Source organism: Desmodus rotundus, chromosome 2, assembly GCF_022682495.2.
Source record: "Desmodus rotundus isolate HL8 chromosome 2, HLdesRot8A.1, whole genome shotgun sequence".
Taxonomy (NCBI): domain Eukaryota; kingdom Metazoa; phylum Chordata; class Mammalia; order Chiroptera; family Phyllostomidae; genus Desmodus; species Desmodus rotundus.
Window position 1 is genome coordinate 150,416,330 of NC_071388.1, and position 27,674 is coordinate 150,444,003.

The 27,674-nt window shown below is 39.9% G+C and overlaps 1 protein-coding gene across 1 annotated transcript in view; it reads right to left on the bottom strand.

Annotated features, from left to right (window-relative positions):
* The window catches only part of DPP4 (dipeptidyl peptidase 4), an 81,836-nt gene that overhangs the window by 47,639 nt on the left and 6,523 nt on the right, over window positions 1-27,674 (bottom strand). The window contains exons 3-8 of the mRNA XM_024579835.4: window positions 11,466-11,561; window positions 10,974-11,065; window positions 9,480-9,560; window positions 4,275-4,327; window positions 4,087-4,159; window positions 3,153-3,273 (exon numbers count right to left, since the gene is read on the bottom strand). Of these exons, the coding sequence (XP_024435603.1) occupies window positions 3,153-3,273; window positions 4,087-4,159; window positions 4,275-4,327; window positions 9,480-9,560; window positions 10,974-11,065; window positions 11,466-11,561 (516 nt within the window). The remainder of the gene's footprint in view (window positions 1-3,152; window positions 3,274-4,086; window positions 4,160-4,274; window positions 4,328-9,479; window positions 9,561-10,973; window positions 11,066-11,465; window positions 11,562-27,674) is intronic.

Genomic DNA, 27,674 nt, shown 5'->3' on the forward strand with positions numbered 1-27,674 from the left:
GATAGAGAAAAGGGAACCCTTGCGCACTCTTGGTGGGAACGCAGATTGTTTTAGCCACTTAGGAAAACAGTATGGAGTTTCCTGAAAAAAATAAAAAATGGAACTGCTTTATGACCCTGCAGGTCCACTTCTGGGAATTTATCTAAAGAAACACAAAATACTGATTTGAAAGAATAAATGCACCCCTATGTTCACTGCAGTGTTATTTACAATAGCCAAGATTTGGAAGCAGCCCAAGTGCCCATCAGTATATGAGAGGATAAAAAAAAAGCTGTGGTACACTTATACAATGGAATACTACTCAGCTGTAAATAAGAAAATCTTGCCTTTTTGTGACAGCATAGATGGACCTGGAGGTATTATGCTAAGTGAAATAGGCCAATCAGAGAAAGATAAATACCATATGATTTCACTTATATGTGGAACCAAATGAATGAAATAAACTAACAAAGAAAATAGAAATAGATTAATAGATACAGAGAAGGGAAGCTGTCAGAAAGGAAGGAGGTTGTAGAGCTGGGTGAAAAGGGTGATGGGATTAAGCAAAGGAAAAAAGACTCATAGACACAAACAACAGTATGGTGAATGCCAGAGGTGGGGGTAGGAAGAAGAGGGTAAAGGTGGGGTAAATGGTGATGAAAGGAGTTTTGACTTTGGGTGGTGAACACACAGTACAATATACAGATGATGTGTTATAGAATTGTACACCTGAAACGTAGTTTTTTTAAAAAAAGAATTACTCTAGAAAGTCTCTGGGGGAAAAAAAAAGAATTATAAGAGATATAAAGAGCTTCCCAGAGAAGAAAAAGCTTAAGGAGCTCATCACCACCAAACTGTTATTACATGAAACGTTAAAGGGTATTCTTTAAGAAGAATAATAAAAAAATAATAATAAAATGGCAATAAATACATACCTATCAAAAATCGAATCTAAGAAACAAACAAACAATCAGAGCAGAAACCGATTCAGATGTACAGAGAAGAGTTTGACATTGCCAGCTGTGAGTGGGGTTGGGGGATGGCTGAAAAAGGTGAAGGGATTAAGTACAAATTGGCAGTTACAGAATAGTCATGTGGAAGTAAAGTACAGCTTAGGGAATATAGTCAATAATATTGGCATTCAGCGGGAATTGCACTGAATTACCCACACCCTCCATGTGAACACTGCTACTTCAGGGGGATAAAGTGTTCCACCTTCCAAAATTATTTCCTTCTCCGCCCTTCTCATACTTGTTCTCACCAAAATTCATGTTTTCAGCTCTGAGTTAGGTTAATTACATTCAAAATATCAAATATCAAATAATTAGCTTTATACTAAAACATCAAGTATTATCATTTAAAATTACATATTAACTAAAAGTAATAATCAATTAGAATATCATGAGAAAAGACAAAGTGAAAACAAAGACACAAAGAGAGAGAGCTATTTGGGGACATGGGGTGAGGTGGAGGGCACAAATCCCAGAGCAAAGGCTCTTCTGGGAGCGTCCCTAGTGTGGCCCATGGACCTGTCTGAACCTTGCAGCTTTGGCTGTTCTCTTCATTATGAACCTACAGGCTCTCAAAATATATTCTCTTTTGATTCCAAGAACTCTTCATGGCGGCAGTGAATAGGGTGGATCTGATGCATGGAGAAACAGGTGTATTCTTTTCTAAGTATGGATCGTTTGTAAATTTAAAAAACCAACTGTAGAAATTTCCCTATAGGGACCAAAGTCCCATTTTTAGAGACAGGCCTAATTGGACTGTGAAGTCATTCGTCATTCTTCTGATTGTGAATGGCTTAGTCATGAATAGGCAAAATGAGTTCCCTCCAACTATAATCTACCTTAGAGAAGACTTCAGTGTTAAGGGGTCCTTACCTTACACCCAGCTGTTCCTGAGACGTGGTCAGGTCACACCTTTGGGAAGAGGCTCTACCCTATTCACATTGGGGATCCTAGAAGCTGTGCTGTGATGTCCATCAAGTGTTGAAGATGGTTTTCAATTTTTAAGTGACTAGTTTCAGTAAATTTCATTATAAGTTTTAATCACACTTATTTCTGAGCCATGAGAATTTATCATTCTTTTAAAGTAATTTTTTAAAAAATACTGTTACTCATTTACTTAAACTTGACTTAAACTGAGAGACAACCAAAATTAGGTTATGAGGAAAAACAATTTTTTTAACTATGAAGAAGAAATAATAGGATGAAATAGGGAGTCATCTTTAATAAGCATGAAGCAACTTTGTGAACAGTTTGAAACAGTCTCAAAATGCCTTTTACCTTGGCAACTATAGACATGAAAAATATTTTTTTAATATTTTCTAAGTCTTGGCAGTGTTTTATTAAAGACTTTATTTATTTACTTTTTAGAGAGGGGAAGGGAGGGAGAAAGAGAGGGAGAGAAACATCAATGTGTGGTTGCCTCTTGTGCGTCCCTTACTGGGGACCTGGTCTGCAACCCAGGCATGTGCCCTAGATTGGGAATTGAACCTGCAACATTCTGGTTTGCAGGCCAGCACTCAATCCACTGAGCCACACCAGCCAGGGCTGAAGTATTTTTATATTTTCTAAAACTCTTTATCCTAAAAAAATATATATATATTCTTTTAAAAATCATTTTATTGTTGTATTTGATCCACTTTTTCTTAAGCCTTTCTAATTATTTTTTCTTCTTTAAAATCAGAAAATTATAATTTGTCCAAATTCAAATGAACACAGATCTTCTATAAAACAGGCGTTTTCTTCCCCTCTATTCCGCAACTTCCAAACAGTATTTTGTCATCTTTAGGAATGCTGTGGGAGTACTTAGCTTTCTTTAGTAACTTCTGGGGTAGGTAGGCCTGGGTAGAGAAACATCTGATGTTAATCTGCAGGCTTTTATGCCCCAGAAAAGCAGAAAAGCTGCCTACACAGAAAGGCCCTTTGTAGTGGTAGACTGAAGACAATAGGGGCGTTGAGAAACAACCAGTACAGAAGCAGCACTAGCTCCTGCTAAGAAATTCTTCGTCTTCGAGATACCTGGTGTTGTGGTCGCTAAAAACAATTTGATGACATTTAAAAAATGCAAGAATGCCCTTGAACTTCTCACTTTTTGAAAAAAAGTTTGTTTGACTATTTTTAAAAGTTTACATGTATTCTGATTTAAAAATGCTTTAAAGTCTCTACCTTCGTAAACCCAGTCAGTTATTCCATTATTTATTACATCTTCTTTCCCAGTCCATGTGATCCTCTGACTTGATGCATTTGGTTCATTTTTAATATAAATATCATTGTTCCAAACATATGCCTAGGAAGATTGAAAATAATATTGAAATGTAATAACATCTTATATTTTATACTGAAGTTCAAGAAAACATTTATTGACTCTTTTATCTTAAAGCAATATTGGTGTGTTAGTGTAATGATTACCTTAGGTTATTCAATTTAAGCAAAATGAAAAGTCATTTATTCCCTCCCCCTAATATTCTTAAATTATCAGTATACAAACTATAATCTCAATTAATCCTAAAATAACACTCAATATATTAAAAAGAAGAGACTCACAACCACCACTATTTGGATGCTAAGGCACTTAAGAACACCTTCAAAGCTGACGGATTCTAAAGAAGGATGTGTACTTTTGCACTTCCCCTTGGGGGAGGTGACTAAGGGAAGGCAGTTGTGTGCTTGGAGGGAGAAGTTCAACTACAGATAAACATTCTGACTTCCTGTTTAGATTCTTTTGGACTTTGACATTCTCTTAGCTATAAATCATGAAGATACATCTACAGTGGCACAGAACTAGCAGAAAGCGGGTATTATTAAAAAAGCCCCACAAACTACAACAATAGCAAAAAAACCCTAAGTACAACAGAAATCAGAATCTAAGAGCTTAATGAACATTTTCCCATTGAATAAACAATTCCCTAATCGTAGTTCAGAGATGTTCAATAATTGTATTTACTATGTTAGACTAGTAAAATATTATTTTAGGCAATAACACTATATTTGATAGTGAAGTTTTGGCTTCCTAAGTATCTGCTCTGTATCAGAATTAGTAGCTTCTGCATATAAGAGATTTGAGCCATTATTTTTCTGCCAATAAAAGAAACTCACTAACCAATTTATGACCCTCTGGTGACCATGTGATAGACTGTGTGTCATTTGGAATTTTTTCTTCTGTGATCAGCTGCCTGGAAAACAGATAAAAGGAAATAACTACCAAATGAGTAAATCACAGTGTGTTTTTTTTGTTTTTAAATTATTACACTAGAAAAGCATGATGTATTTTATGAGGAGCGCACTGACCTTTTATTTAAGTCATAAATGTCATATGAAGCTGTGAAGGAATGCCTCCATTTCTATCAAAGAAAACAGACACTTCAGGCACCTGAGATTATTGATGGTTCCACCGCTTGCTACAGGAGCTCAAGGTGATAGGCAAAGTAATAAAACATTTTTCAATTCTCAAATTTTATCTTTTCTTCTATATTCCCTATCTAGAACCTTGTGATTTTAGAATTTAAAAGACGCCTTAGAGACTATCTGTTAGAAACTCCTCTGGACTTTGTCTATAACCTAACTTTGACATCACCTCTGCCAAGAAGCCTTCTGGCCCGCTGGACCACAGTGGACTAATGTGCCACTTCCTCTGCAAACCTTATTCCTAGTACTAACCACACTATGTTAAGTTCACCTGTTTAAGGAGAGTGCACATTTTCACTTTCCAACCATCGTACTAGCAAAATATTAGAAATAGCTGTAATTCTATTGCTGGTGATGTTGTAGAGAAATGTTTACTTTTCTACATTGATCGTGACAATATAAAATGGTACAGATATTTTGAAAAACAAGTAGCTATACTAAAATTGAAATATCTATACCATCAATATTTTAAACAAGCATCTCAAGAAGCTCAAAAAGGAAAAGCAAACCAAATCCAAAGAATTCAGAAGAAAAGAAATAATAAAGGTGAAAGCAGTAATCAAATGGAAAAAACACAATAGAGATAATTCAACAAAGACAAAAATTTGCTCTTTAGAAGACTAAAAAATTTGGGAACACAGCGTGAGAGGAAAAAAAAGGTGCGAGTGACTAATACCAGAAATAAAAAATGATACACCACAACGGACTATAGACATTAAAAGGTTGTAAGACCCTATTACAAACATTTTTTTGCTGGTGAACTTTAAATGAAAGAAAAAGGGAGAATTCCTCGAAAAACAAGTTTAAAAATGAGACAAGAAAAAAATTAAAAATCTGAAGCAAAAAAAAGACTAAAGATAAAAAATATATATAACTACAGATCTGTATCTATGAAAAATTATTTATACGTGAATGCAAAGGTAAATTAAATGAAATTACTTATCTTTATGTCTGTCTTCCCTGTCATACCCCTAGAGCAAAGGTGGCAAACACAGGGCCCGCGGGCCGAGTCCGGCCCTCCACTTTGTTTTATCTGGCCTGGCACCTTGTTTCTACCTGGTGGCAGCACTGAGATCTTGCTTAACTGTTAAGGAATAGTTACATTTATACAGCCCTAAAATTACATCTGGCCCTTTGAAGGCCACTGAAAGGCTGATGTGGCCCCTGGTGAAAATGAGTTTGACACCCCTGTCCTGGAAGAAAGAAATTGTGTCTTATTCACCTTTAAATACCTAGAACTTGGTCCTTGGTCTAGTGCAAGCCTCATAGTGTGTATTCAAGGGAGAAACCCAGCTAAAAAACAGTTGGATTTTACCTATAAGGATGAAACAGATGAAATAAGGTAACCCAAGGACTCACTGTGCAATAACGGGGGTGAGACACAAGCCAGGGTTCTTAACCTTGAAGAATATTTTCCTCTATTTATCACTCCCCCAACCTTTTATGTCAACAAATATTTATTAAGCCCCTACTTTTTGCAAGTTCTACATTTCTTTTTGAATCCCGGATTATTTTGACACCCCCTATGCTTGTTTCTGGGAAACCGGCTGAATATGATACCTGCTAAAGACAAAAGGTGTGGTCTAGGCTAACAACACTGAGATATTTAAGAAGGTTTGAGATCATTTCAGGATAAGGTCCATCTCAGCGTTTGAAAAGAAACCCAGCATGTTTGGAATGCTCACTTCATCTTTTGAAACAGACTCATCAATCTATTTAGTATATAAACATTGGCTAGTATCCTCCATGAGGCATTATTAGCTAAGACAGGCTCCTTCTTCTTGAGGAGCTTGTAGTTGAATGGGGGAAATGGACAAGTAAATAGAAGAAAAGAATCATAAGAAATACGATGGAGGTGGGTGGGGTGAGGCAGGAATCATAAATTAGGTATAGGGGAAGGAAAAGCCTTATGAAAAAGGGGATTCTTGGGCTGTTTCAGTGGCAGAGGACTACCACACAGCAAAGAGGCAAACAAGGCATCGTAGCAGAGAAAAGTTGAAGCATAAAGATAGGAGAGATCATGTTTAAGAGAACAGCTTTGGAGTCTTCTAACCTGGATTCATGTCTTGCTGTAGACAATGTTTCTGCCTCCCTCCCCTAAATCACATGCTGAAATCCTAACCCCCAATGTAATGATATTTGGAAGTGGGGCCTTTGGGAGGTGCCTAGATCATGGTGGAGCCCTCAGGAATGGGATTAGTTCCCTTAAAAAAGAGAGCCCAAAGAGATTATTTCCCCTTCTGCCATGTGAGGACACAGAGAGAAGATGGCCAACTACAATCCAGGAAACAGGACCTCACCGGACACTAAATCTGCTGGCACCTTGATTTGGGACTTCTCAGCCTCCAGACTGTGAGAAATAAATTTCTGTGGCTAAGCCACTCAGTCTGGTATTCTGCTATGGTAGCCCAAATGACTAAGAGAAGTCTCGAAGGTGTAACGGCAGACAAGTTTCTTTCTAAGCTTCAATTTTCTCTTTAGGAAAATGTCAAAATGACAACAAAAATCTCAGGTTCATGAGAACATATGTGAAGGGCTTAGCAAAGCTCCCAGAATTGCCAGCATGCGATAGACCATGCTACTCTTTCTCTCTCTAGAGCATCAGGCAATGAGGAGAGATGCTAGGGCAATATCCGTACCAAGCTGTAGGGCACTTAGTTGTTAACGTATTCACTCATTTTTTTTTGTAGCCACTTAGAAGTAATCATTACTTCTAAAAAGTAACTTAGAAGTAATAATTCATCTTTCCAGAGGCACTAACTCAGACATGGAGAAGCTATGCTCCATGGCTGAGAAAAGTAAGAAAAGAAAAGTAAGAAAAGAAAACTGCATAGCAGACCTCCAAGGAAATGGAACAAAATGAGACTTCTTTTTGTTGTTGTTCTGGGTAGGTTTCTTGAGCATTGATTAATCAACAAGTTTATGTTCTGCAGAAAATTCCATTGGATACTCTGAGAAGTAAAATAGAAGACACAGTTCTCTACATTCAATAATCTTATAACTTAGTGCTTTGCAATGAATTTACGAAGAGAGTGTGGAAACGGAATGACAGGGGGTAGTGTTAGATAAAGTGACCCAAGCAAGCTGGGACCTGAATTACTGAAAAGGAAGAGCCAGATGATGATTGGGGGAAGAAGTTTCCAGAAGAAAGCAGTGGCAAATGCTTTGGCCTTTAGATAGAAATGAAAGAGATGTTTGATTAAAATGAAAAGTAGTGCATCTAAAGGTTCTTAACTTTGGATCATTGGCTCACCTAGGAGCTCTTAAATCTACTCATGCCTGGGCCCGCCCATGGCTATACTGGCTTAACTGATGTTGGGTAGGCTACATGCATCTGTATTTTTTGAAAACCTCCCCAGGTCATTCTAAGGGACACACAGGGGTGAGAAGCACTGGCCAGCCATGGTGAACGCAGACAGAGTGGTTCAGGAGCGCAGAATGGGATCCACTCACCCAGGCTTCTGAGGATGCTGCGTTAAGAGTTTGAGGTTTATTCTGAAGGTGATTTGAAGCCAATGACCATGAGAGTTTAAGCTCAGGCATAACATAATCTAATTTTGGTTTTAAAAGGTGCTCTTTGGATACTACCTGGAATGCATGGATGGCAGGAGGAAGGGACAGAGTGAAAACAACAAAAGCAGTTAAATACACATGCACACTCCAGCGCCAAAACAAACACAAATTACCGATGATCATTCTCCAGCTAAGGTCCAGCAGGGAAATATATCCATTACTGCAGATCAAATGGCACTTGCTAAACTTGGCTAAATAGTAAATTGAGCTGGCATTTACTAATCCGTTTCTATCTTAGTGTCAGTCTTTGTATGTTGGCCTTCAACATGGACACCTGTTATTCAGTGGCTCTTAACCCTGGTTGCCGGTGCCAGTTAGAATAATCCACTCTTTGAAAAAATAATAGTGATGCCGGTTTCACTCTGGAGATTTCAGTTTATTGATCTGAGGATTGGACTTGGACACCGAAAGTTTTTTCAAACTCAAGTAATTTTAAGCCATAGACAGCAGTAAGAACCACTGAATTGAACAAACAATAATCCATTAATTGGGAACAGATGTGCTAAAGTTGGCATAGGACTCTGATTTGCTCATAGTTGATAAATTTAGCAGAACACAGTCATCTAGTCTTCACGTCCAGGATATGGAGCCCAGCACAGTGAATCCAGCGTAAATACTATGATTGGGAGTCACCGTCCCAAAGTGGGAAATGGAATAGGGGACGGTTTGCTTGGCCTGCGTACAGCTGCATTGGTGTGTGAGATAAGGTAGTTACAGTAGCATTTATCATGTATTCTAGGAAAAAGCAGAAGTGGGGATCCTCAGGTTTGTATATTCTTTTCAACGCAGAATATCTACAGGTTTTTACTTTTTCTTACATGTCTCAAAACTTCCTATACTCGACAACTGTTGCCAAATCCATGAATAACTAAAAAGGTGCAGATAAAGTTACTAGTGATTTGCAGCCATCCTAAACCTGGAGAGGATGTGTGATTAAATGTAACCTTTCCTGAATGTGTGAGAATTTGATGGGCTGGGTGACTGGGGGAAGCTGAGTGTTCTTACAGGGCTGAGGCTCCCCCTTTAGAATGGTTTGTATGCGGTGGGATGTGAAGGCTGGGAAGTGGGCTCTGTGAGTCACGCTGCAGCATCTCTTCTGAAGGATGACAAGTTTAATTCTTTTTAAAGCAAATACTTATTGAGAGTTTTACTACATGTAAAGCGAGACAAAGAAAATAAGGGGTTATATTACTGGCTGTACAAGTCAAACATGTAAATTTACTTTTAAATTGTAAGTTCTATTTAACTATGTTTTAGTATCTATATTATAGTATTACTTACACTTTTTAGTATTTCAAAACACCAAAATAAATTTCTTGTAAAACATTTGTTGGACTTATCTTTGGTGAATGAGGATGTCCATTTCTCTTTCTGGTGCTGAATCAATCAATGAGTTTTTAGTGCCTGTTATATTACGAGGTGTCAATCTTAGATATCCACAGCCTTCCAATCAGTTACAAATTCATACATTCATAGGATTCTTTAAATGTCACAATAAGAAAACATGTCCTTTACCTTCACATAGTTGTATTCTAAGAGAACAAAATTTCTATCAGGAGATACTGAATAATCATTTATGGAGTGTTCAAATTTCTCCTGTCAATCAAGTAGAAAAAAAGAACAATTAGTCCCATTTAACTGCCATTATCGAGCACTTACTATATAGAGGGTATGGCTCTAGACATGTGGCTTGTGCCTTGGGAGCTCCCCATCTAGGAGAGATGGCACATTCCCCCACACAAATGACCATGGTGTAAGGTAGACGGATCAGGGTTAGAGAAACAGGGAGAGAAGGATTAATTTTTTTAGAATATATTTTATTGATTATGCTATTATAGTTGTCCCATTTCCCCTCCTTTATTCCCCTCTGCCCTGCACACCCCCTCCTACCTGAACTCCCCTCCCCTTTAGTTCATGTCCATTTTAACCAAGGAAAGACAGTTGTGAGGGAGGGGATTAGAGATAGAGAACTTTCTCGGTAGAGGGAAAAGCATGAGCAAAAAGGGTAAGCATATTGAGAGACCGTCTAAAGGCTACGTGTAACTGAAATACAGTATCGGGTATCAAAGTATAAGCTGAGAAGACATAAAATTAGAAAAATAGCTGGGACCTAAATATAAGAAGTGGAACTATGACTGTTTTTGCATGTAGGTGTGGTAGAATCTTATCTGCTTTTTCAAAGGTGCTGAGGTGGCACAGTGACAGGGATGGGATGAGAGGAGTTGTGTCAGCCGTGGACGCAGACAACGCAGTGGGCTGGCCTGCAGCCGGGAGGCAGTTACACAGATTAGAATACTCGCTATGACGAGATGAAACAAGGCCTTGGACCAAGCCTCGACAGTGGAAATGGAAATCTGAGAGGCGCTTGAAATTGCAGAGGATTTGTTGGGAAGCTAAATATAGGGAAGGACAGAGGAATCAGGGGGTATTGTGACTTGGAGGAGAGTGCTATTTATCAAGATTGGAAACTCAGGAAGAGGAATAGGATGCTTTCAGTTTGCTAGCAGAAGGAAGGGGAAATAACTAGTTTAGTATGGAATACAGTTTTAGATGCTCACAGACCATTCATGTGCAGAAGCAAACAAGCAGTTAGAAATAAAGATTTTCAGGGGCATCTAACCTGTGGCCCCTGGGCTGTATGCAGAGCTTAGTGTTAAAAAAAAAAAGTGTGTCCTGGAGAATCAAGGTTAGAAAGAGGCTGAGGCGGGATGTGGATGCGCAGGAAATTTACTGAAGGAGAACATGCAAAATGAGGAGGGAGGCCAGCAAATGAAAACCGAGCCCTGAGCACACTTACATGTAGGAGTACGGGCAGAGGAGGAAGAACTGTCAAAGGAGACTAAAAAGTGGCCAAGGCAGGGGACATTCCAAGGCAGAGAGAAAGATCCACTGTCATATGCTGCAGAGAGAGTCCAACAGTGTGAAACGATAGTACTCAGGAATTAAAAGGTATGGAAAAATCCCCCAGAATTTCCTTAAAGTATGAATTAGTTATGGGCTTAAACATACAAATGTGCTGTTCTCCAACAAAACGGTGCTGTCTCCATGTTCAGCATTGAACAGTAAGATATTGTTTTCTTGTTTGTAGAGATATTCATGGTCTAAAGAGAGAAAACGGCCAGATCAATATTTCAAGTCATTAAACATCTTCATAAGCTAAAAATTATGCAATAAAATTTAAGATTTAAGTTTGCACAAGTACTAAATAAGCATTTCTAAGTTTGAAAAATATTAAATGATGAATATTACACTAGTCTACGTTTACTTTTCCATCATTATTGTCAAGGTTTCAATTCACATTTAACTTTTTATAGTATATAATGAAAGAAATAAGGTTTCTTTCTCACTTGATTTCCTTTTTGCCCTTAGATATAAAAAGACTCTCTCCCGTATGGTTTCAAAAAACAAGGGTATCTTCTCAGTGCCATGAAAGGAACTCACAGCCTAACTACAATGAACAAAAGCATAAAAATCTGCCTCCTCCCCCCAAAATAGCCTTACCTGAAACCCAGTGCAAGTTGTAGGACTTCGTTCTAAAAGTATTTTTTAAATAATCACTTAGAGTGTAGGTTCTGAGACTATCAGGTGTTGCATCACCTGCGGGTTGATAAAAAGAGACAATTGTTCGATACGATGAAATAACCAGTTTTCCATAAAATAAACAAATGGATCTCTACAATCTACACTGGTTACAAGATACAGAAGTACACTAACAAATGCAAAGCGCATTTTGAAAAATTTCTAACTGTGTAAATGGAATAAAAATGCATTAGCTGTAAAGCACATGGAAGTGTGCGTATTTCACCATATATTAATGCTATAATAGTGACCTTGATTATGGTTTAATCAGTGACATCCAATGAAAAAATAATGTAAGTACATTTTCTAGCTAGCAACATTAAAATTTTTTTAAGATGAAATTAACTTTAATAGCATATTTTATTTAGGCCAATATATCAAAATATTTCAATGTATAATCAATATTTAAATGTTATTACTGAGATCTTTAACATTCTTTTTTAAATTATATTTTATTGATTATCCTATTACAGTTATCCCAATTTTCCCCCCTTAGTCCCCCTCCACTCTGCAACCCCCACTTCCTCAGGCAATCCCCACACCATTGTTCATGTCCATGGGTCACCAATATAAGTTCTTGGGCTACTCAATTTCCTGTACTGTACTTTACATTACCATGGCTATTGTGTATGTACTTATTAATGCCCTCACCTCTTCACTCATTCCCCCACACTCCCCTGCCATCTGGCAACCATCAAAACACTCTCTATAGTCATGATTCTGTCTCTGTTCTTTTTTGCTTAGTTTGTTTTTTAGATTCCATTGTTAATAAATATGCATTTATTGCTATTTTATTGTTCATGGTTTTGATCTTTTTCTCAAATAAGTCCCTTTAACATTTCATATGATAATGGTTTGATGATGATGAACTCTTTTAGTTTTTTCTTGTCTAGGAAGTTCTTTATTGGCCCATTGATTCTACATGTTATCTTTGCTGGGTAGAGCAATCTTGGCTTTTCATGACTTTGAATATTTCTTGTCAATCCCTTCTAGCCTACAAAGTTTCTTCTGAGAAATCAGCTGACAGTCTAATGGGAACTCTCCTGTAAGTAACTAACTTCTTTTCTCTTGCTGCTTTTAAGATTCTCTCTTTATCTTTCACCTTTGGCTTTTAAATTATAATGTGTCTTAGAGTGGGCCTCTTTGCATCTATCTTGTTTGGGACTCTCTGTGCTTCCTGGACTTGCATAATCTATTTCCTTCACCAAATCAGGGAAGTTTTCTTTCATTATTTTTTTCAAATACCTTTCCAATTTCTTCCCTTTCTCTTTGCCTTCTGGCACCCCCATGATGTGAATTTTGGTACACTTGAAGTTATCCCAGAGGCTCCTTACACTATCTTCATTTTTCTTGGATCCTTTTTTCTTTTTATTGTTCTGATTGCTTATTTTTTGTTTCCGTGTGTTCCAAATCATTGATTTGATTCTCGGCTTCATCCACGCTACTATTGTTTCCCTGTAAATTGTTCATTTCAATTAGTGTACCCTGCATTTCTGACTGGATCTTTTTTATGCTCTTGAGGTCCTCACTAAGTTCCTTGAGCATCCTTATAACCAGTGTTTTGAACTCCGTATCTGATTAATTGCTTATCTCCATCTTGTTTAGTTCCTTTTCTGGAGTTTTAATCTGTCCTTTCATTTGGGCCATATTTCTTTGTCTCTTCATTTTGGCAGCCTCTCTGTGTTTGTTTCTATGCATTAGGTAGAGCTGCTTTGACTCCATTCTTTTTCTTTTTCTTTTTTCATACAACATCTTTGAAATCCTGTGTGTATTATACGATTACAGCATATACCAATTTGGCCAGGCACATTCCCAGTCAATAGCTACAAAGACCATGTGGCCTTTCTTGGGCCCTGAGGTCTTTGTTCAAGCCCTCTCAAAACTCACAGACCTTTAAGACATGCTGATTAACCAATTCAGGGATCTTTGTTTTTATTGTCACTTTTCCTTAACTTGTTGGGAGTTTGCATGAAAACTTTCCCTTGGTTCTGGGACACCTCAGCTCTACTAACTCACTGACCATTATTTTTCCATCACCTACTTTGAATCCTACAATATTTTTCTCCACTGACCTCTAATATGGGAATGCTTTGATACTCAGCCTTCAGCTTTCTGCTTTTCTCTCTATGTATTATTCCTTTCAGGGAACTCCAGAGAATGTGACTTCCGGAGTTTAAGGCATATTTTCCATTTAAATAAATGACAAAATCTGCACTCATTATCATGCCCCAAACACATTTTCTGTGCTTGTTCCATGCTAGTCCTATACCTACCTTATCTAAAATAGTTGTCTTCCTTCCAAAACTAGTTTTACCTAGGGAGTTTGTGTGGTTTTATCTTTTTACTGCGGACCCAAATTCAAAATATGAAAATCATTTTTAATGTTTCTTTCTCTTTCACCATTAGCCCCATCCAAACAATCTTGATTCTTCCTGTGGAATCTTTTTTTCAGGTGCCCCTTCCATCAGTTTCTCTCCAATCCAATCCCTCCACTGCACCAGTGGATTTTTCTAAAACACCACTTTCATCCTGGTGAGCTCTGCCTCAAAAGTCTTCAGTGATTCCCCAATGCCTTCAGGAAGATTCAAACTCCTCAGCCTGGTATTCGTGCCCTCCGCAACGTAACATGAGACTCCCTTTCCAAACTCATTTCTACTCTGTGCTGCATGAACCTTCTTACCTAGTCACACTGATCTGCCTACTGAACCCAGTAGACCTTCTGAGGCTTTTCTGCCTTGTTCCTTGCCCTAACTCACTTCTCTGCAATGTCTTCAACTGCCTCCCTGGCTGTCACAATCCTCCACCCTCCAATTTCTACTTCTTTAATGAAGGCTTCAATTCTGTCTTCTCTGACTTTTGCTCCTGCACTACTCATTTGGCTCTTAGAACAATGACTTGTGTTGATTACTGTTTTTCCATGTCTATCTGCCTACTGTGTCGTCTACACAGCTAGGCCATGTAGGGCATTGTTTCTTTTGGGTTTTTTTTTTTTATCCACCTTAACACCTAGCATGGTTCTATGCCATAGTAAGTAGGCACACATACAAAAAGTTTTTGGTTTTTGTTGATTGACACAGGATACCTTCCAACAAGCATAGTAAAGATGATGTGATTCTTCTTCAATCCTACATCTTCCACTGAGGACAAATAGCTTAAAATCTTTTCCCAAATTTTCTACTTCTTCCACATGCATTCAAACACACACTCACAAAATCAGCCACCATCATAACCTTCCTACAACTGCAGTTTACTCTTTGGGGATTGTGAAGCCAGCAGTACCTTCTCTTGCTAATTTTTTACAGCCTGTGGAAAGGTTATTCTTACAGGAAATCCTCTACCAAAATATGTTCTTAAGATTTTATTTCTTTGGATCTCATCACACAGTCTTGATTCTTCCTATAAACCCTTTAATTACAAATAAATAAAATTGCTACATTTCACTCTATTACTTCGTTGGTTTGTTAAAGCCTAGCTTGTTTATAGTAAAAGAGGTTTTAAAAAATCTTTTTTTTTGTCATATCACGCCTGCATTTCACCTCTGAAGGTTAAAGATATCTATGTTTGTGAGCAGAAATACATCAAATGAGTAAAACTAGCCTTGGATTTGTCCACATTCAAACAAGAGTAAAGTCTGTGCCACAGGAAACGTTATTTGAAGCTTATGTTGGGCTACAAAACTGCAAATCTAGATTTTTTTCACTGAATGCCCTCAGTTGTTTGTATTCATCCAATCACTTTTTCATATATTAAATAGCTATAAAGTAAGTACTACTGAAATACTGTTGAGGATGCACGAGGTCTATCTGGGAAAAGTCCAGCCATTGTTAATATAATGAGAACAGTTTGTGCAGCATCGATGTAACCTGGCAGCCAAGGAGAGTGGACTGGAATACACATACGTGAACAATGACGACTTCACTGTATTAGTCAGTGGGGGCAGTAAACAGTGTTGAGTGAGCACATGTACTGTGTGACTGTCACATTCAAAATGACTGAGTGAGTTGAGCAGTGAATCTGCATCAAGTTTTGTGTTATACTTGAACATTCTTCCACAGAAACTATTCAGATAATTCAGAAGGCCACAGCTATGGGCAACTGGTGATTGGTAGCTTCATCAGGACAATGCGCCCACTCATGCATCACGTCTTATGCAGAGTTTTTTGGTGAAACATCAAATCACCCAGGCGACTTAGCACCCCTATCACCTAAATCCGGTGCCTTGTGACTTCTGGCTTTTCCAAAAACTAAAATCGCCTTTGAAAGGGTAGAGATGTCAGACCATCAATGAGATTCAGGAATCAGTGAGAGGCAGGGCAGCTGATGGCAACTGGGAGAACTGTGTGAGGTCCCAAGGTGCCTACCTCGAAGGAGACTTAGGTATCATTGCCCTATGTACAATATTTCTTGTATCTTTTTCAATAAATCTCTCTATTTTTCATACAACATGGCTGGATACCTTCTGGACAGACCTCATATACTTTGCTATAAAGAGATACTAGTCTTAAATATACATATACATAAAACACATCCCAAATTAGTACAAATCAAGATATAAATGGTTATAGACACTCACAGTCCTCATATTACCAAGATAGACCTGTAAATGTCTAGGTATACCTGTACAGAGTCTAGCTCACTTTTTTACACATATACATACATTATCTACTGCAACAGGCTGAATGTTTGTGACCCCCAATGTGCTGGTATTAGGAGGTGGGGCCTCTGGGAGGTGATTAGGTCATGAGGGTAGAGCCCCATGAATGGGATAAGGGCCCTTATAAAAGAGACTCCACCCTGAGAGGACACAGGAAACAGACCCTTACCAGACACCAAACTTTGAATTTGCCGGTGCCTTAGACTTCCCCACCACCAGAACTGTGAGAAATAAATGTTTTTGCTTAAGTCATCCAGACTATGGTAATCTGTTATGGCAGCCTGAACTAAGACATAAAAAAGAGACATGTCACCATAGAACATCTATCACTGACTTGATTTTGTAAGAAGAGAATGAATTGAGTATCTCTAATAGATCACGTACAGTGTATTTACCTAGGTTTTCCAGAATAATACAATTGCACTTTAAATATTAAATTGATTGAGGTAAAATTCCCTGTGATGTCACCTGATGCCCAGAGTGCTGCTCTTCACATTCACAATGCGCCTCTCACTGAGCACTTGCCTGCCCTCCTCAGACACTGCTGGGCTCATTTTCTCATTACGCCATAGCTTTTCTGAACCCATCCCCTGTACCACATTCAGTCTCCTTTCCTTTCATAACGGGCCCAGCGTGATTTTGATCCATCCGCTGATGTTCCGGATATCAACATTAATGCCACACTCTTGCTGTGGCCCAAGACACCCATGACAGGCCCAGGCCACCCTTGTCTTGTGTTAGGTTCACTCGGCTCCTTTGACAACCCTGCAAGTCAGCTTCCACATCCTGGCTACCCAGCCCAGAACAACACTGCTAAATTGGAGCAAGTAGAGCAACAAATGTTCCTTGTTTTTGGCCTTGCTATTTGATAAGCAGTGCACATTGGAAGACACTTTTGAAACATCTAGCTAAGCAAGTTCTGTGAGATGTAAGTGCCAAGTCCAGGTTTTGACCTTTAGCAAGTTCATAGTTTGCTGCCAAGTTACAACCTATTCTGTCAAACACTTAGAGGACACACTCATGTCTCTCCTTCCTGTCTACTTGCTCACTCACAGGGTACTGCTGTGGCAACAGATGAAGGTCTTTGGCTGCTTGTGTGATTTTCCTGGTGGGCCTGGGACATGTCGTTCACTTGACTTATCAGTTCAAAGCACTGTGCGAGCCAAGTAGAGCAGTTAATCATATGTTACCCATCAGCATACATAGAAACTCTTAGATTCATGTCTCCTCAATTTAAAAATCATAAAAAGGTTAACAATTTTATGCTTTACTTCTTTGATGAGAGCAACTATTAGGTCAAACCATATTAAAATGCCATTTTTATCAGTTAAAAATGGTAGAATAGCAGCTTTTAAAATGGTTAAACCTACAAATGAATTCTCATCAAAGTGTGTGATATCTTTATCATTTAAAAAAATTTACTATTGAGTTTAGGGAGAGAGAGAGAGAAACATCTATTTGTTGTTCCACTTATCAACACATTCATCAGTTGATTCTTGCACGTGCCCTGCCAGAGAAGGAACCACAGCCTTGGTGTATCAGGACAATGCTCTAACCAACTGACCTCCCCAGTCAGGGCAAAGTGCGTGTACCTTAATAAATTCTTGCTATGGGATTTGAATCATTTCTGAGCACAAGCAATTCCACAGTGGTAAGATCCAAGTACAAGAGTAGGATAGGCCCATGGAATCTTCTTGCTCTGATCAACTGTTCCATTAAGGCTGCAGGATATTTTAAATATTTTTATACTCACTAGTAATAAACTTTCTTATATTATATATTTCTACTTTACAAAGATAAGCTGTTTTAGGAAATAAATGGCTAATAAAATGCAACTAAAATGAAATGTGCTCTACCAGCTCGTAAACTCATAAAGCTGTTAAACATGGGAAAAAGATAATCCGGTTATAAAGTTCTTGTGTTCCATATGGTAATCAGTTAACATTTTACATTGATGCTAGGGAAATAAAATGAGTGTTACTTTAGAATTTGATGTAGCAAAATAGCAGCCTCGATGTAGGGACAGAGGAAGAAAAATCAAGAAGGTGGAAGGAGAAATTGACTAGAAGGTCCCTCACGGCCTGTGTTACGCAGCAGCCTATGCAGGCTACCACCCATCTATACTGATTCAACAAATACCAGTGAGGGGTTGGGTCCTAGTGGCTTTGACATTGGAGAGCCTGAAATTGAGTGAGCCCAGGTCTAATTCTCCCTCTGCAGCCTTGGGAAAATCACTGAGTCTTTCATAACCTCACTTTTTAAATCTATAAAATGAGAACAATATCCTTATCTACCCCATAGGGATTTGTCAGATTAAATGAGATAATATATGTAAAGTGCTGAGCTCAGGACTTAAAATTCAGGAAACACTCCAGGTATGTCACACTGTGTGCTGGGTATTCATGATAGGAAGATGAATAGAAGAATCACTCCCCTGGAGGACCCAGCAGTGGTGCTGAAGTTAGGAAGTTCACTGCACTAAAATAATAGCCATTTAGTTTCACCATGTTCATATCCCAAGTGACCCTAATAAGAGCATCACATTGAGAAAATATCCAGGATAAGTACAATCTAATCATCTGTTAAGTGCTAATGAACACTACTTTCTCCCTTCGACATGGCAAATTCCATCCATAGCATCCATAGTGGGAGTCAGAGGTATAGAGGGAAAATGTTGGAGTTAGTTGACTTAGAGAATTCGTGAAAAGTAATGTTTTTCTGATTACCATATGCAAGAAGCATTAGCATATAATCACAATAATCAGATTTGCCTTCTCAATAAGAGAAACATTAAGATATATCAAGAGGCCTCTGAAAAATGCATTGCCATTGCATTTTTCTGCAGTAGGAGCTTGTAGAATGTGGGATGGCACACTTTTTAGCATTAACTCTAAGATCAGAGTATCAGATGACCAAACTTTTGTTAAAGATGTTATTAATGTATTTTCAAAGGTCTACTCTGAGCAGCCAACCAAACGGTACAATGCACATTTCTCAGAATTAACAATTTAGAAAAAAGAAAACAATTTAATGGGGAGGAGGGTTGTCTGTCATGACTTCAGCCTCACCTCCTCCTCTCTTTTCACTCCACTCCATCCACAGTGGCCTCTTGCTGTTCCACAGATACACTGAACGTATTGCTGACTCAGAGACTTTGACCTTGCTGTGCCCTCTGCCTGTAATGTTTTTTTCCTCAGATATGCCCAAAGCTTGCTACTCCCTTGCCTTCCTCAGGTCTTTATTTAGAGTAGTCTTTCTTCTCTGGAGTAATACTTGCAACTCCCTGCCCTCCCCCCCACCCCACCACCACTAGGTTACATGGCCCAGATTCATTCTGCCTTCATCCCTGCAAAGAGTCGGAAGATTCAGCATACACAGGAAGCCTGCACTAAACAGGATGTCAGGGCTGCTGTATTCTTTTATGAAATGGAAATTGTTTTATTATTTTTTTTCTGATTACTGTCACTCCCTCTTCCCTTGTTAGGACTCTCCTGGGAGTAAACAAGACCAGTACAATAATGGCCAAACAATATTTACAGGGTTTTTTATGTCCTACAGTGTCGACTGACATTAAGCCAGTATAATGAAAAAGAGTTGAAAGATGGAAACTTCTGAACTATACGGATAAATGACCCACAAACCCGTGACACATGTAACTATTTTAGCAAAGTTCTGGTTTCTCCTGAACACTATTCCAAAGTAGTTGTAGTAAGACATTGATAGAAGGTGTTGCAGTACAAGCTAAGAGTGACTACTTCGTGTTAGGAAGAAAACTGATTAGAGAACCTCAGCATGTGAGGAACTTGGAAGCTCTGCTATGGAAAGTTCAAGAACTTTCCAGAAATATTTACAGGCATAATCAACAACCAAGTGTGCCAAGTGTGTGTCTTCCATGATTCAAGAAAAAAATGATCATTGGGAAACAAAACTGAGACAGAAATGGCCCATTCCAGGCAAAACTTTCAAGAGTGTGAGACAGGTGTTATTACAGTACCTGCCTCTGGGACTGCTAAAATAATTAAAAAGTTGAAAATATATAGAGAATAATAATTACAAATGCTTATAGAGTTCTTCCAGTGTGCTGGGCTGTTCTAGGCACTGTACACTTAATAACTTATTCGCATCCCCATTTTACAGGTGAGGAAACTGAGGTGCAGATAGAATGGACAATAACTGGACTCAAGTCCCCTGACTAGTGAGCACCACGCCACACCTGAACTAATCACTGTGGCCCCAAAGCTGTGGTGATAACCATTCTTCTAAACAACCTAAGTATCTGGGGAAGTGACTACACCTGGTAAATGCTATGCTGGCAGTTTTTGTGAATTGGAATAGATGAGTTAGACTTTATGGAAGTGTTTGAATTCAAAGTTTGAAACTAATGTTAATAGGCAGGGTGGTAGTAACATCTGGACTTTGGTCATTTGGTAGGTAACATTGGAACATCATTAGTTCTAGTGCTCCTAAGTCAAAGGGGCACCAATTCCCTCTGGAAACCCTTCTTTCTGGACAGTTCCTAAGGATGGCAACTCTGTGACTTCCTGGAAAGGAAGTTGTACCACCCTTGTTCTCTCGTCCCCGGTATATCCAGTAACTCCCATCATACTTTTTTAAAACTCATAAAAAGTACACACAAAATCTTGATAACAGGCTTGTTTTCTTCCTTTTTTCATGCTTCCAAGATTTAAAACACAACACCATCCTGAACAACTCAGGCCCTGCTGTACACATTTTCAAAAGAGTAGGACGTCGTCCAGTGCAGACTCAATGACTCCGTTACAGTGACGACGCCACAGAGCGTATCTCCACTCCTACCTGCCCCTTCCTCACGCTTCAGTCTTTTCCTTGGCTCTCAGGGAGCCAAGGGGGCCTGGCCTGTGCCTCAGGTCCTGGTCTTCTTGATTTGTTAGGGACTTCGTTTTCATCTCTTCCTCCTCAGCATCTGCAATTATTTTCACTGCTTACTTCTACCTTGTCCTTCAGCATGCCTGGAGGACATCTTTAAAAAAAATATTTACCTGATCCTGTCACTCCTCAGGCCATCTCTTCCCAAATAAACAGTCCACCTCTGCAGCTTTCATTTTCTCACGGTCCCTCCGTGCATGTCTCAATCGACCCCCTTTCTGTTTACACCATTTTTCCCTCCTCCTCATCTTTAATGCTTCTTTTCTATACCACATATTTTGCCAATTAATCAAATAGTTGTATATCATTATTTAAATATTTATGTTTAAATATTCTAAACAGTCTTAACTAGACTATAGTAAGCTGGAAGGATGAATTGATTTTATCTTTCTACACAGCCACTAGCCCTATGCTCTAGAGACAGGAGGTACACATGATGAAGTACTGGATGACTTGCCGTATATTTATGAACGTAATGTAAGTATTTTAATCAGAGTTAAAGCAACATTAAACATTTTTCATCAATAAATATTGTTTTAAAGAAATTTTTTTCATATAAGCACTAAGATACTGCCTTTAATTCACCAAATATTTGTCAGGCTCTGTTGGGTTGAAGAGTGTCACCTCCCTCACCCCAAAACCATGTCCAGTTAGAATCTTAGAACATGAATTTATTTGGAAATAAGGATTTGCACATGTCATTAGTTAAGATGAGGTCATACTGAATTAGGTGAGCCCTTAATCCAATGACTGATATTCTTACAAGAAGGCGTGTGAAGACAAGCTTTTGTTGACTTGGAAGATAGATAAGACCTCGTGGAGACACAGAAGAAAGAAGGCCATATGAGGATGGAAGCAGAATTTGGAGCCACACAGCTATAAGCCAAGGAACACCAAGGATTACCATGGACCACCAGAAGCTAAGAAGAGGCAAAGAAGGGTTATAATTCCCTGGAGTGTTCAGAGGAAGCACGACCCTGTGGACACCCTTGATTTTAAACTTTAGCCTCCATAACTGTGAGAGAATAAGTTTTTGTTGTTTTAAACTACCCACTGTGTGGCAATTTGTTACGGCTGCCCTGGGAAACTAGTAGAAGCACTCACCGTGTTCTACAATGTTGGAGGCACTAGATATAAGGGTGCCTAGAAGATGAAAACCCCTTGCCCTCAGAAAGCTCCCCCTAATAGGGGAGACAGAGGAAAAAGTAGTAAGTAAGTAATGCGTATGTTAGGTGGTCAGTGCCACAGAGAAAATAAAGCAGGGAAGGGGAAAAGGAGCATCAGGTCTGGGGACACTGCTGTGTTCAACAGTGTGGTGAGGGGAGGTCCCATCGTTAAGGTGGCATTTTAGCAGAGACCTGAAGGAGGTGTGGGGGTGAGCAATGGAGAGCCCCAGGAAAGAGGGTTCCTGGCAGAAAGAGCAGCAAAGTATAAAACGTTGGAGGCAGGATGAGTGAGCAAGTGGGAGTGAGTAGGAGAGGAACTCAGAGAGGCAAGGCCATGGAGCTCACATCCCGGGGGCCTTGTTGGTCACTGTGAGGACTCTTGTGTTTATTTTGAGAGAGGTGGGAAGCCATCGAATGGTTCTGAGCAGAGAAGGAATCTGACTTAGGTTTACAAATGATCGCTGTATCAGTTTTCTACTGCTGCATAACAAGTGTAGTGGCTTAATACAACAGAGGCATATTAGCTCAGAGTTGTATAGGTCTGAAGTCCAGCCTGGTGTGGCTGGGTTCTCTGTTCAGGGTCACAGGGCTGAAATCAAGGTGTTGGCTGGGCTGCGTTCTCACCTGGAGGCTCTGGAGGATAAAGCTGCCTTCAAGTTCACGCAGGTTGTTGGCAGGATTCAGTTCCACATGGTTGCAGAACTGGAGGCCCTCTTTCTTTGCTGGCTGCCAGCCAGGGGCTGCTCTCACCTCTTGCAGGCCACCCATATTCCTTGCCATATGGTCCCCTCCATCTTCCAAGTCAGTGGTGGCACATCAGATCTTTTATTGTGCCTCAAATCTCTGAGAACCCCTCCTGTGAGCAGCCAGGAAAACCCTGCTTTTAAAGGAGTCGTGTGACTAGGTCAGGCCCACCAGGTCCATTCCCTTTCTAAAAGTGGAGTGTAGTATAGCACATAACCTAATGACCAGAAATAAATCCATCATACTCACAATCTCAGAGATTAGGCAGAAACTGGTACATGGGAGAAAGTGAGAACATTTTGGAAGTCATTTAAAATTCTGTCTACCCCAATCACCTTGTCTGTTTGTGTGGAAAATCTAATGTAGGGAGGTAAGAGAAGAAATAGGGAGATTTTTACAATAATTCAGATGAAAGGCAATGGTGTCTTGGCCTAAGGTGGTAGCAGTGAAGGTGGTGAGATACAGTCAAACTCTGAAAGAATATGAAGGGGGAAGTGATAGAATTTGATGACCAGTTGGATATTGATTGTGAATGAAAGAGAGGAGTTAAGAAGAATTGCATGGATTTTGGCTTCAGCAGCTGGAAAACTGGAACTGCTGTTTGTTGAGATGAGATGGGCTAAGGGAGGAATAGATTTGAGGGGATAAAGACTTTTGAAAGCTGCTTCTTGAGATGCCAAAACACACCCAGATAGAGCTGTGCACTTAGTAGCTGCATATACGCATGTAGAGTTCAGGAAAGGGACCTGACCTGGAGATAAAAATGGGGGTATTGTTGGGTTATAGATGGTGTTTAAGGTCCTGACAGTGAATGAGATCACCTCGTGGAAAGGGGGAAGAAGGTCCAGGATGGAGCCCTGGAGAGTGGTTCAAGGTTAGAAGTCAGACACAAGGAGGAACTCCTAAGGAGAAGGAAAGGGAGCATGTAGGAAAGTGGAAGGAAATAAGGAGAGAGGGGAACCCCAGAGGGAGGTGGAGAAGGAGGGTGGTAACTGACCAGGCATGAGAGACTCAGAGGAAAAACGGAGCTCTGCATTTAGTAGCACAGAGGTTAGGGACTTTGATGGGCATATAGCTGTTTTAGTGGCTGGGTGAAGATAAACCTTATTCCAGTGGGGTTAAGAGGGAGCCAGGAGAGACACTGCAGACAGTGACAGTAGAAAACTCTTTGAGCAGTTTTGTGGCACACAGAGCAGGGAAAGGGACTGGGAGATTGGCAGGGATTTGGGGCCAGAAGGGGGAGGTCTTCCCTCCCTTCCTTCCTTCTAGGATGTGAGAGATTAAGGCACGTTTATATAGAGAGAGGAAAAATGGCAATGACCCAGGCAAGGGAAGTAGCTGGGGACGTGTCTTTGAGGAAGCTAAAGGGGACTGGGTCAGTGCAAAAAGGAGGGCTGGCTTTGGGCAGATGTGGGGGGAGTTCATCCACTGCCCTGTGAGAAGTAGTGAGTGCGCAGGTGCACACAGGCGGAGGATTTTTGTGTGTGTGTGTGTGGCTTTCTGATGACTTTCATTTTCTCATGAAAATAGGAAGCAATGTCATCAGCTAAGAGCATGGGGAGGGAGCTGGAGGCTTAGGAAGAGGAGACACTGGAGAGCCTATCAGGAGAGCAAGCATGGATATAGAGGCACCGCTGGTCGTACCAAAGGGTCACGTGATATTGGGTTATGGATTTTATTTTCAGGACAGTCAAGCCATTTTCATGCTAATGAATCATTTTCATGCAGTTAATTTTTTCCTCCTTGGAAAAATTACTACAAAGATTTGAGTCATCAGTTAGATTATTTTTGTCCATGTCAGATTAAACAGATGGTAACTTCTAGACATTGTGAGGTTATTTTGTTTGTTTTTATTTATTCACTTATTTTGTGTTATGGCCACGAATTATTTCAAATCCTACTTTCCTGGGTCAACTTTTGCAGATCTAGTTTTTCCCATGTATTTCCAAGCTTTGTCCATTTTATTTTCATGTTGACTGCTTGTGCCACCTTTTCTCATTATGAATTGGATAAAATATAAGAGTTTGCATGTGCTTTTTATGAGTAATTTCCCTCAGGTGTGTCTGACCCAGTCTATTGTCTCAGATTTATATCTTCAATGTGGTAAAATCCAATCTCCCCTATTCTTTATCATTTTGAATGCCCAGAGAAAACAAGTGCTGGCCTCAAAATGCCCTTAGGATAAAGAAGGCAGCATGTGAACAGACTGTTTTGCAATAAACTCAGGTGGGTAGGAAAGAAAGTGAGAAGAGGGGAAGGAAAGAATTATATGCTCAGATTCTTGATGATAGGAGCTGGCTTGACATCTATTTTCTTTTGTTAGCAAAGTAAATCTTTTTAATGTAATAAAGAAAGAGCAATAATAAAAAATATAATATGCCTACATGACAACCCCCAATTCTTTCTTTTAGAATTCCCAATTCAGTTCAGGTAATTAACCTTCCTCTTCCACCTTTCTCTTCCACATGCTAAGGAAGGAGTTTCCTCCTTATCTAGAAAGGTGAGTCTTGATTAATCTACTGAGTCCAAAGCTTGGTAATTCATTCCCCTTGCCAATGATCAATTTTGAAGTGGACAAGCGACACAAATGTGGCCAAAAAGACATGAAGAAAAGTCTGCCTTGGGCTGAAGGACTTCTGGAAATGGTTTTTCTCTCTGATAAAACAGGTTATGCATGAGGAACAGTGTCCCCTTCTGCCTTGTGAAATAGCAGTGTGAGCAAATGCTTTGTTGCTGCAGCATCCAAGCTTGAGAACAAAAGCCAACAACCGTCTGAGACTGAAATGCAGAGCTCAAGGACAGAACAAACCTGGGTCCTCGAGAATGTTGTTGGATCACCATGCTAACTGCCTTAATTTCGCACTTCCAATTACATAAAAAGCTAATGATAACACGATAAGAAAACTCCAAATTTTAAGCAAACTTTGGTCAGATTTTCTGTTACTTATAGTCCAAAACATCCCGATACACTCCTCATACAGAATCGGGAGCTGCGCGTCGCTGAGCAGTCCGCGTTAGGTGGCTGCACGCCTGGGTGCCAGTCTGACGGGGGCACGTTTGGAAGGCGTGCATTCAGGCCTGTGAACTGTTAACTCTTCACGCTTCGTTGCCTTCTGTGCAGACTTCCCTGGACGGCACACATCATTTGCTTTTTAATACTTCCGTAGTGCTTTGATCATTTACTAGAAAGACATTTAGCACTTTTTGTCATAATTTTTGTTTCCTTTAAAATTGTGAATTAGTTGGGGGCAAGTCCTTATCTATCACTTTTATATCTCCAGTGCCCACCAGAGTGCTGACCCATAGATAACCCTCCATGAAGATGTGCCGACTTGGAGAATGCCCTCCTTAGACATGCGTGTGCTGGGTGCGTGATTCAGAAGGCCCTCCGGAGCTCTGCAGTGGAAAGGGGAGGCAGACTCAGTAGGAGGAGGGAGTTAGGTCCAGGGAACCATTGCAGATTAGCTCTTGTCGGAAGGATAGAGTCTTGAGGGCAAGAGAGAATTCTCTACTTTGATGGTCCAGCAAGCGGTTCAGGGAGTCATCCCTGTCTCTACTCTTCCTCACTCTTCACGTTTCCATACACCATGACTTACCTCCGAAATACATCCTGCCTTTTTTTATACATCTCCTATGCTACCATCCACTCCAGTCTGCCTTCTCTCACCTGGACAAGCCACCTCTCACCATCCTCCTCCACCATTATCTACACAGGAGTCAGAGACATACTATAGAAATGGAAATAAGATCCTGCCATGCTCAGGTTTAGAAATAAAAAGAAATTCCTTTCTGTGTCCTTCCGTCCTCTCCAGCACACACTTTTTGTCCTAGTATACATTACTGTCTGATATTACTTCGTGCTCGCCTGCTGCCTACCTGCCCCATGGACTGTAAAGGTACAGTCCACATGAGGCAGTGGCTCCTCATATCTAATGTTTAGGACCAGGTCCCTGTCCCTGCAACGACGTCTGCCATGCTGGAAACATTCAGTGCATGTTGAGGAGTTAACAAATACAGCATCTGGCCACTACAGGGCCTTAGCCTGGAAGAAGTTTTAAGTCGAATAAAAGAATAAAGAAAAACCACAGGGAAATAGAAGCCATCCATTAAACTCGTGGACCTGAGCTTGAGCAGGTGGGGCTTTACATAGCTGAGGAAAACAAGAAGAGGAGATTCCAGCCCTACCAAGATGATATTAAGGTGACAGAAGCCACCCAGCCAGTTTTGGGGGAACCAGTGTGAAGTCAGGGAAGGGGTGGGTGGTAGTATCCACCTGATACCCACTTCTCAGACCCCTTCTTCTTCCAGTATACACCCTGAGCCCCATGGCCCTCAGGGTGCCAGGAATAAAGTCCCCGTTGTCTTTGGCTCTGCCGTAACTTATTGTACTTCTGCTTCTTCGGCCTTAGATGCTGAATTCTGTGATCTAAGCTCATGGGTCTACTGACTTCCCCAGTGAACAAAATAATGAAAAAATGTGCACATTAATGTGTACTCTTAACTAAAGCAAGTGGTTTATTATTAAGTTAAGAATAAACTTCATAGGAAGTTATAATTTTGAAGTAGAATATAAAACTTCAAATACAGTACTTGGCAAAAATAAAACAGCTAACTCCGAAGCTCCAGTTTCTCTTTGCTCTTAGATGGAGGGACACACCCTCT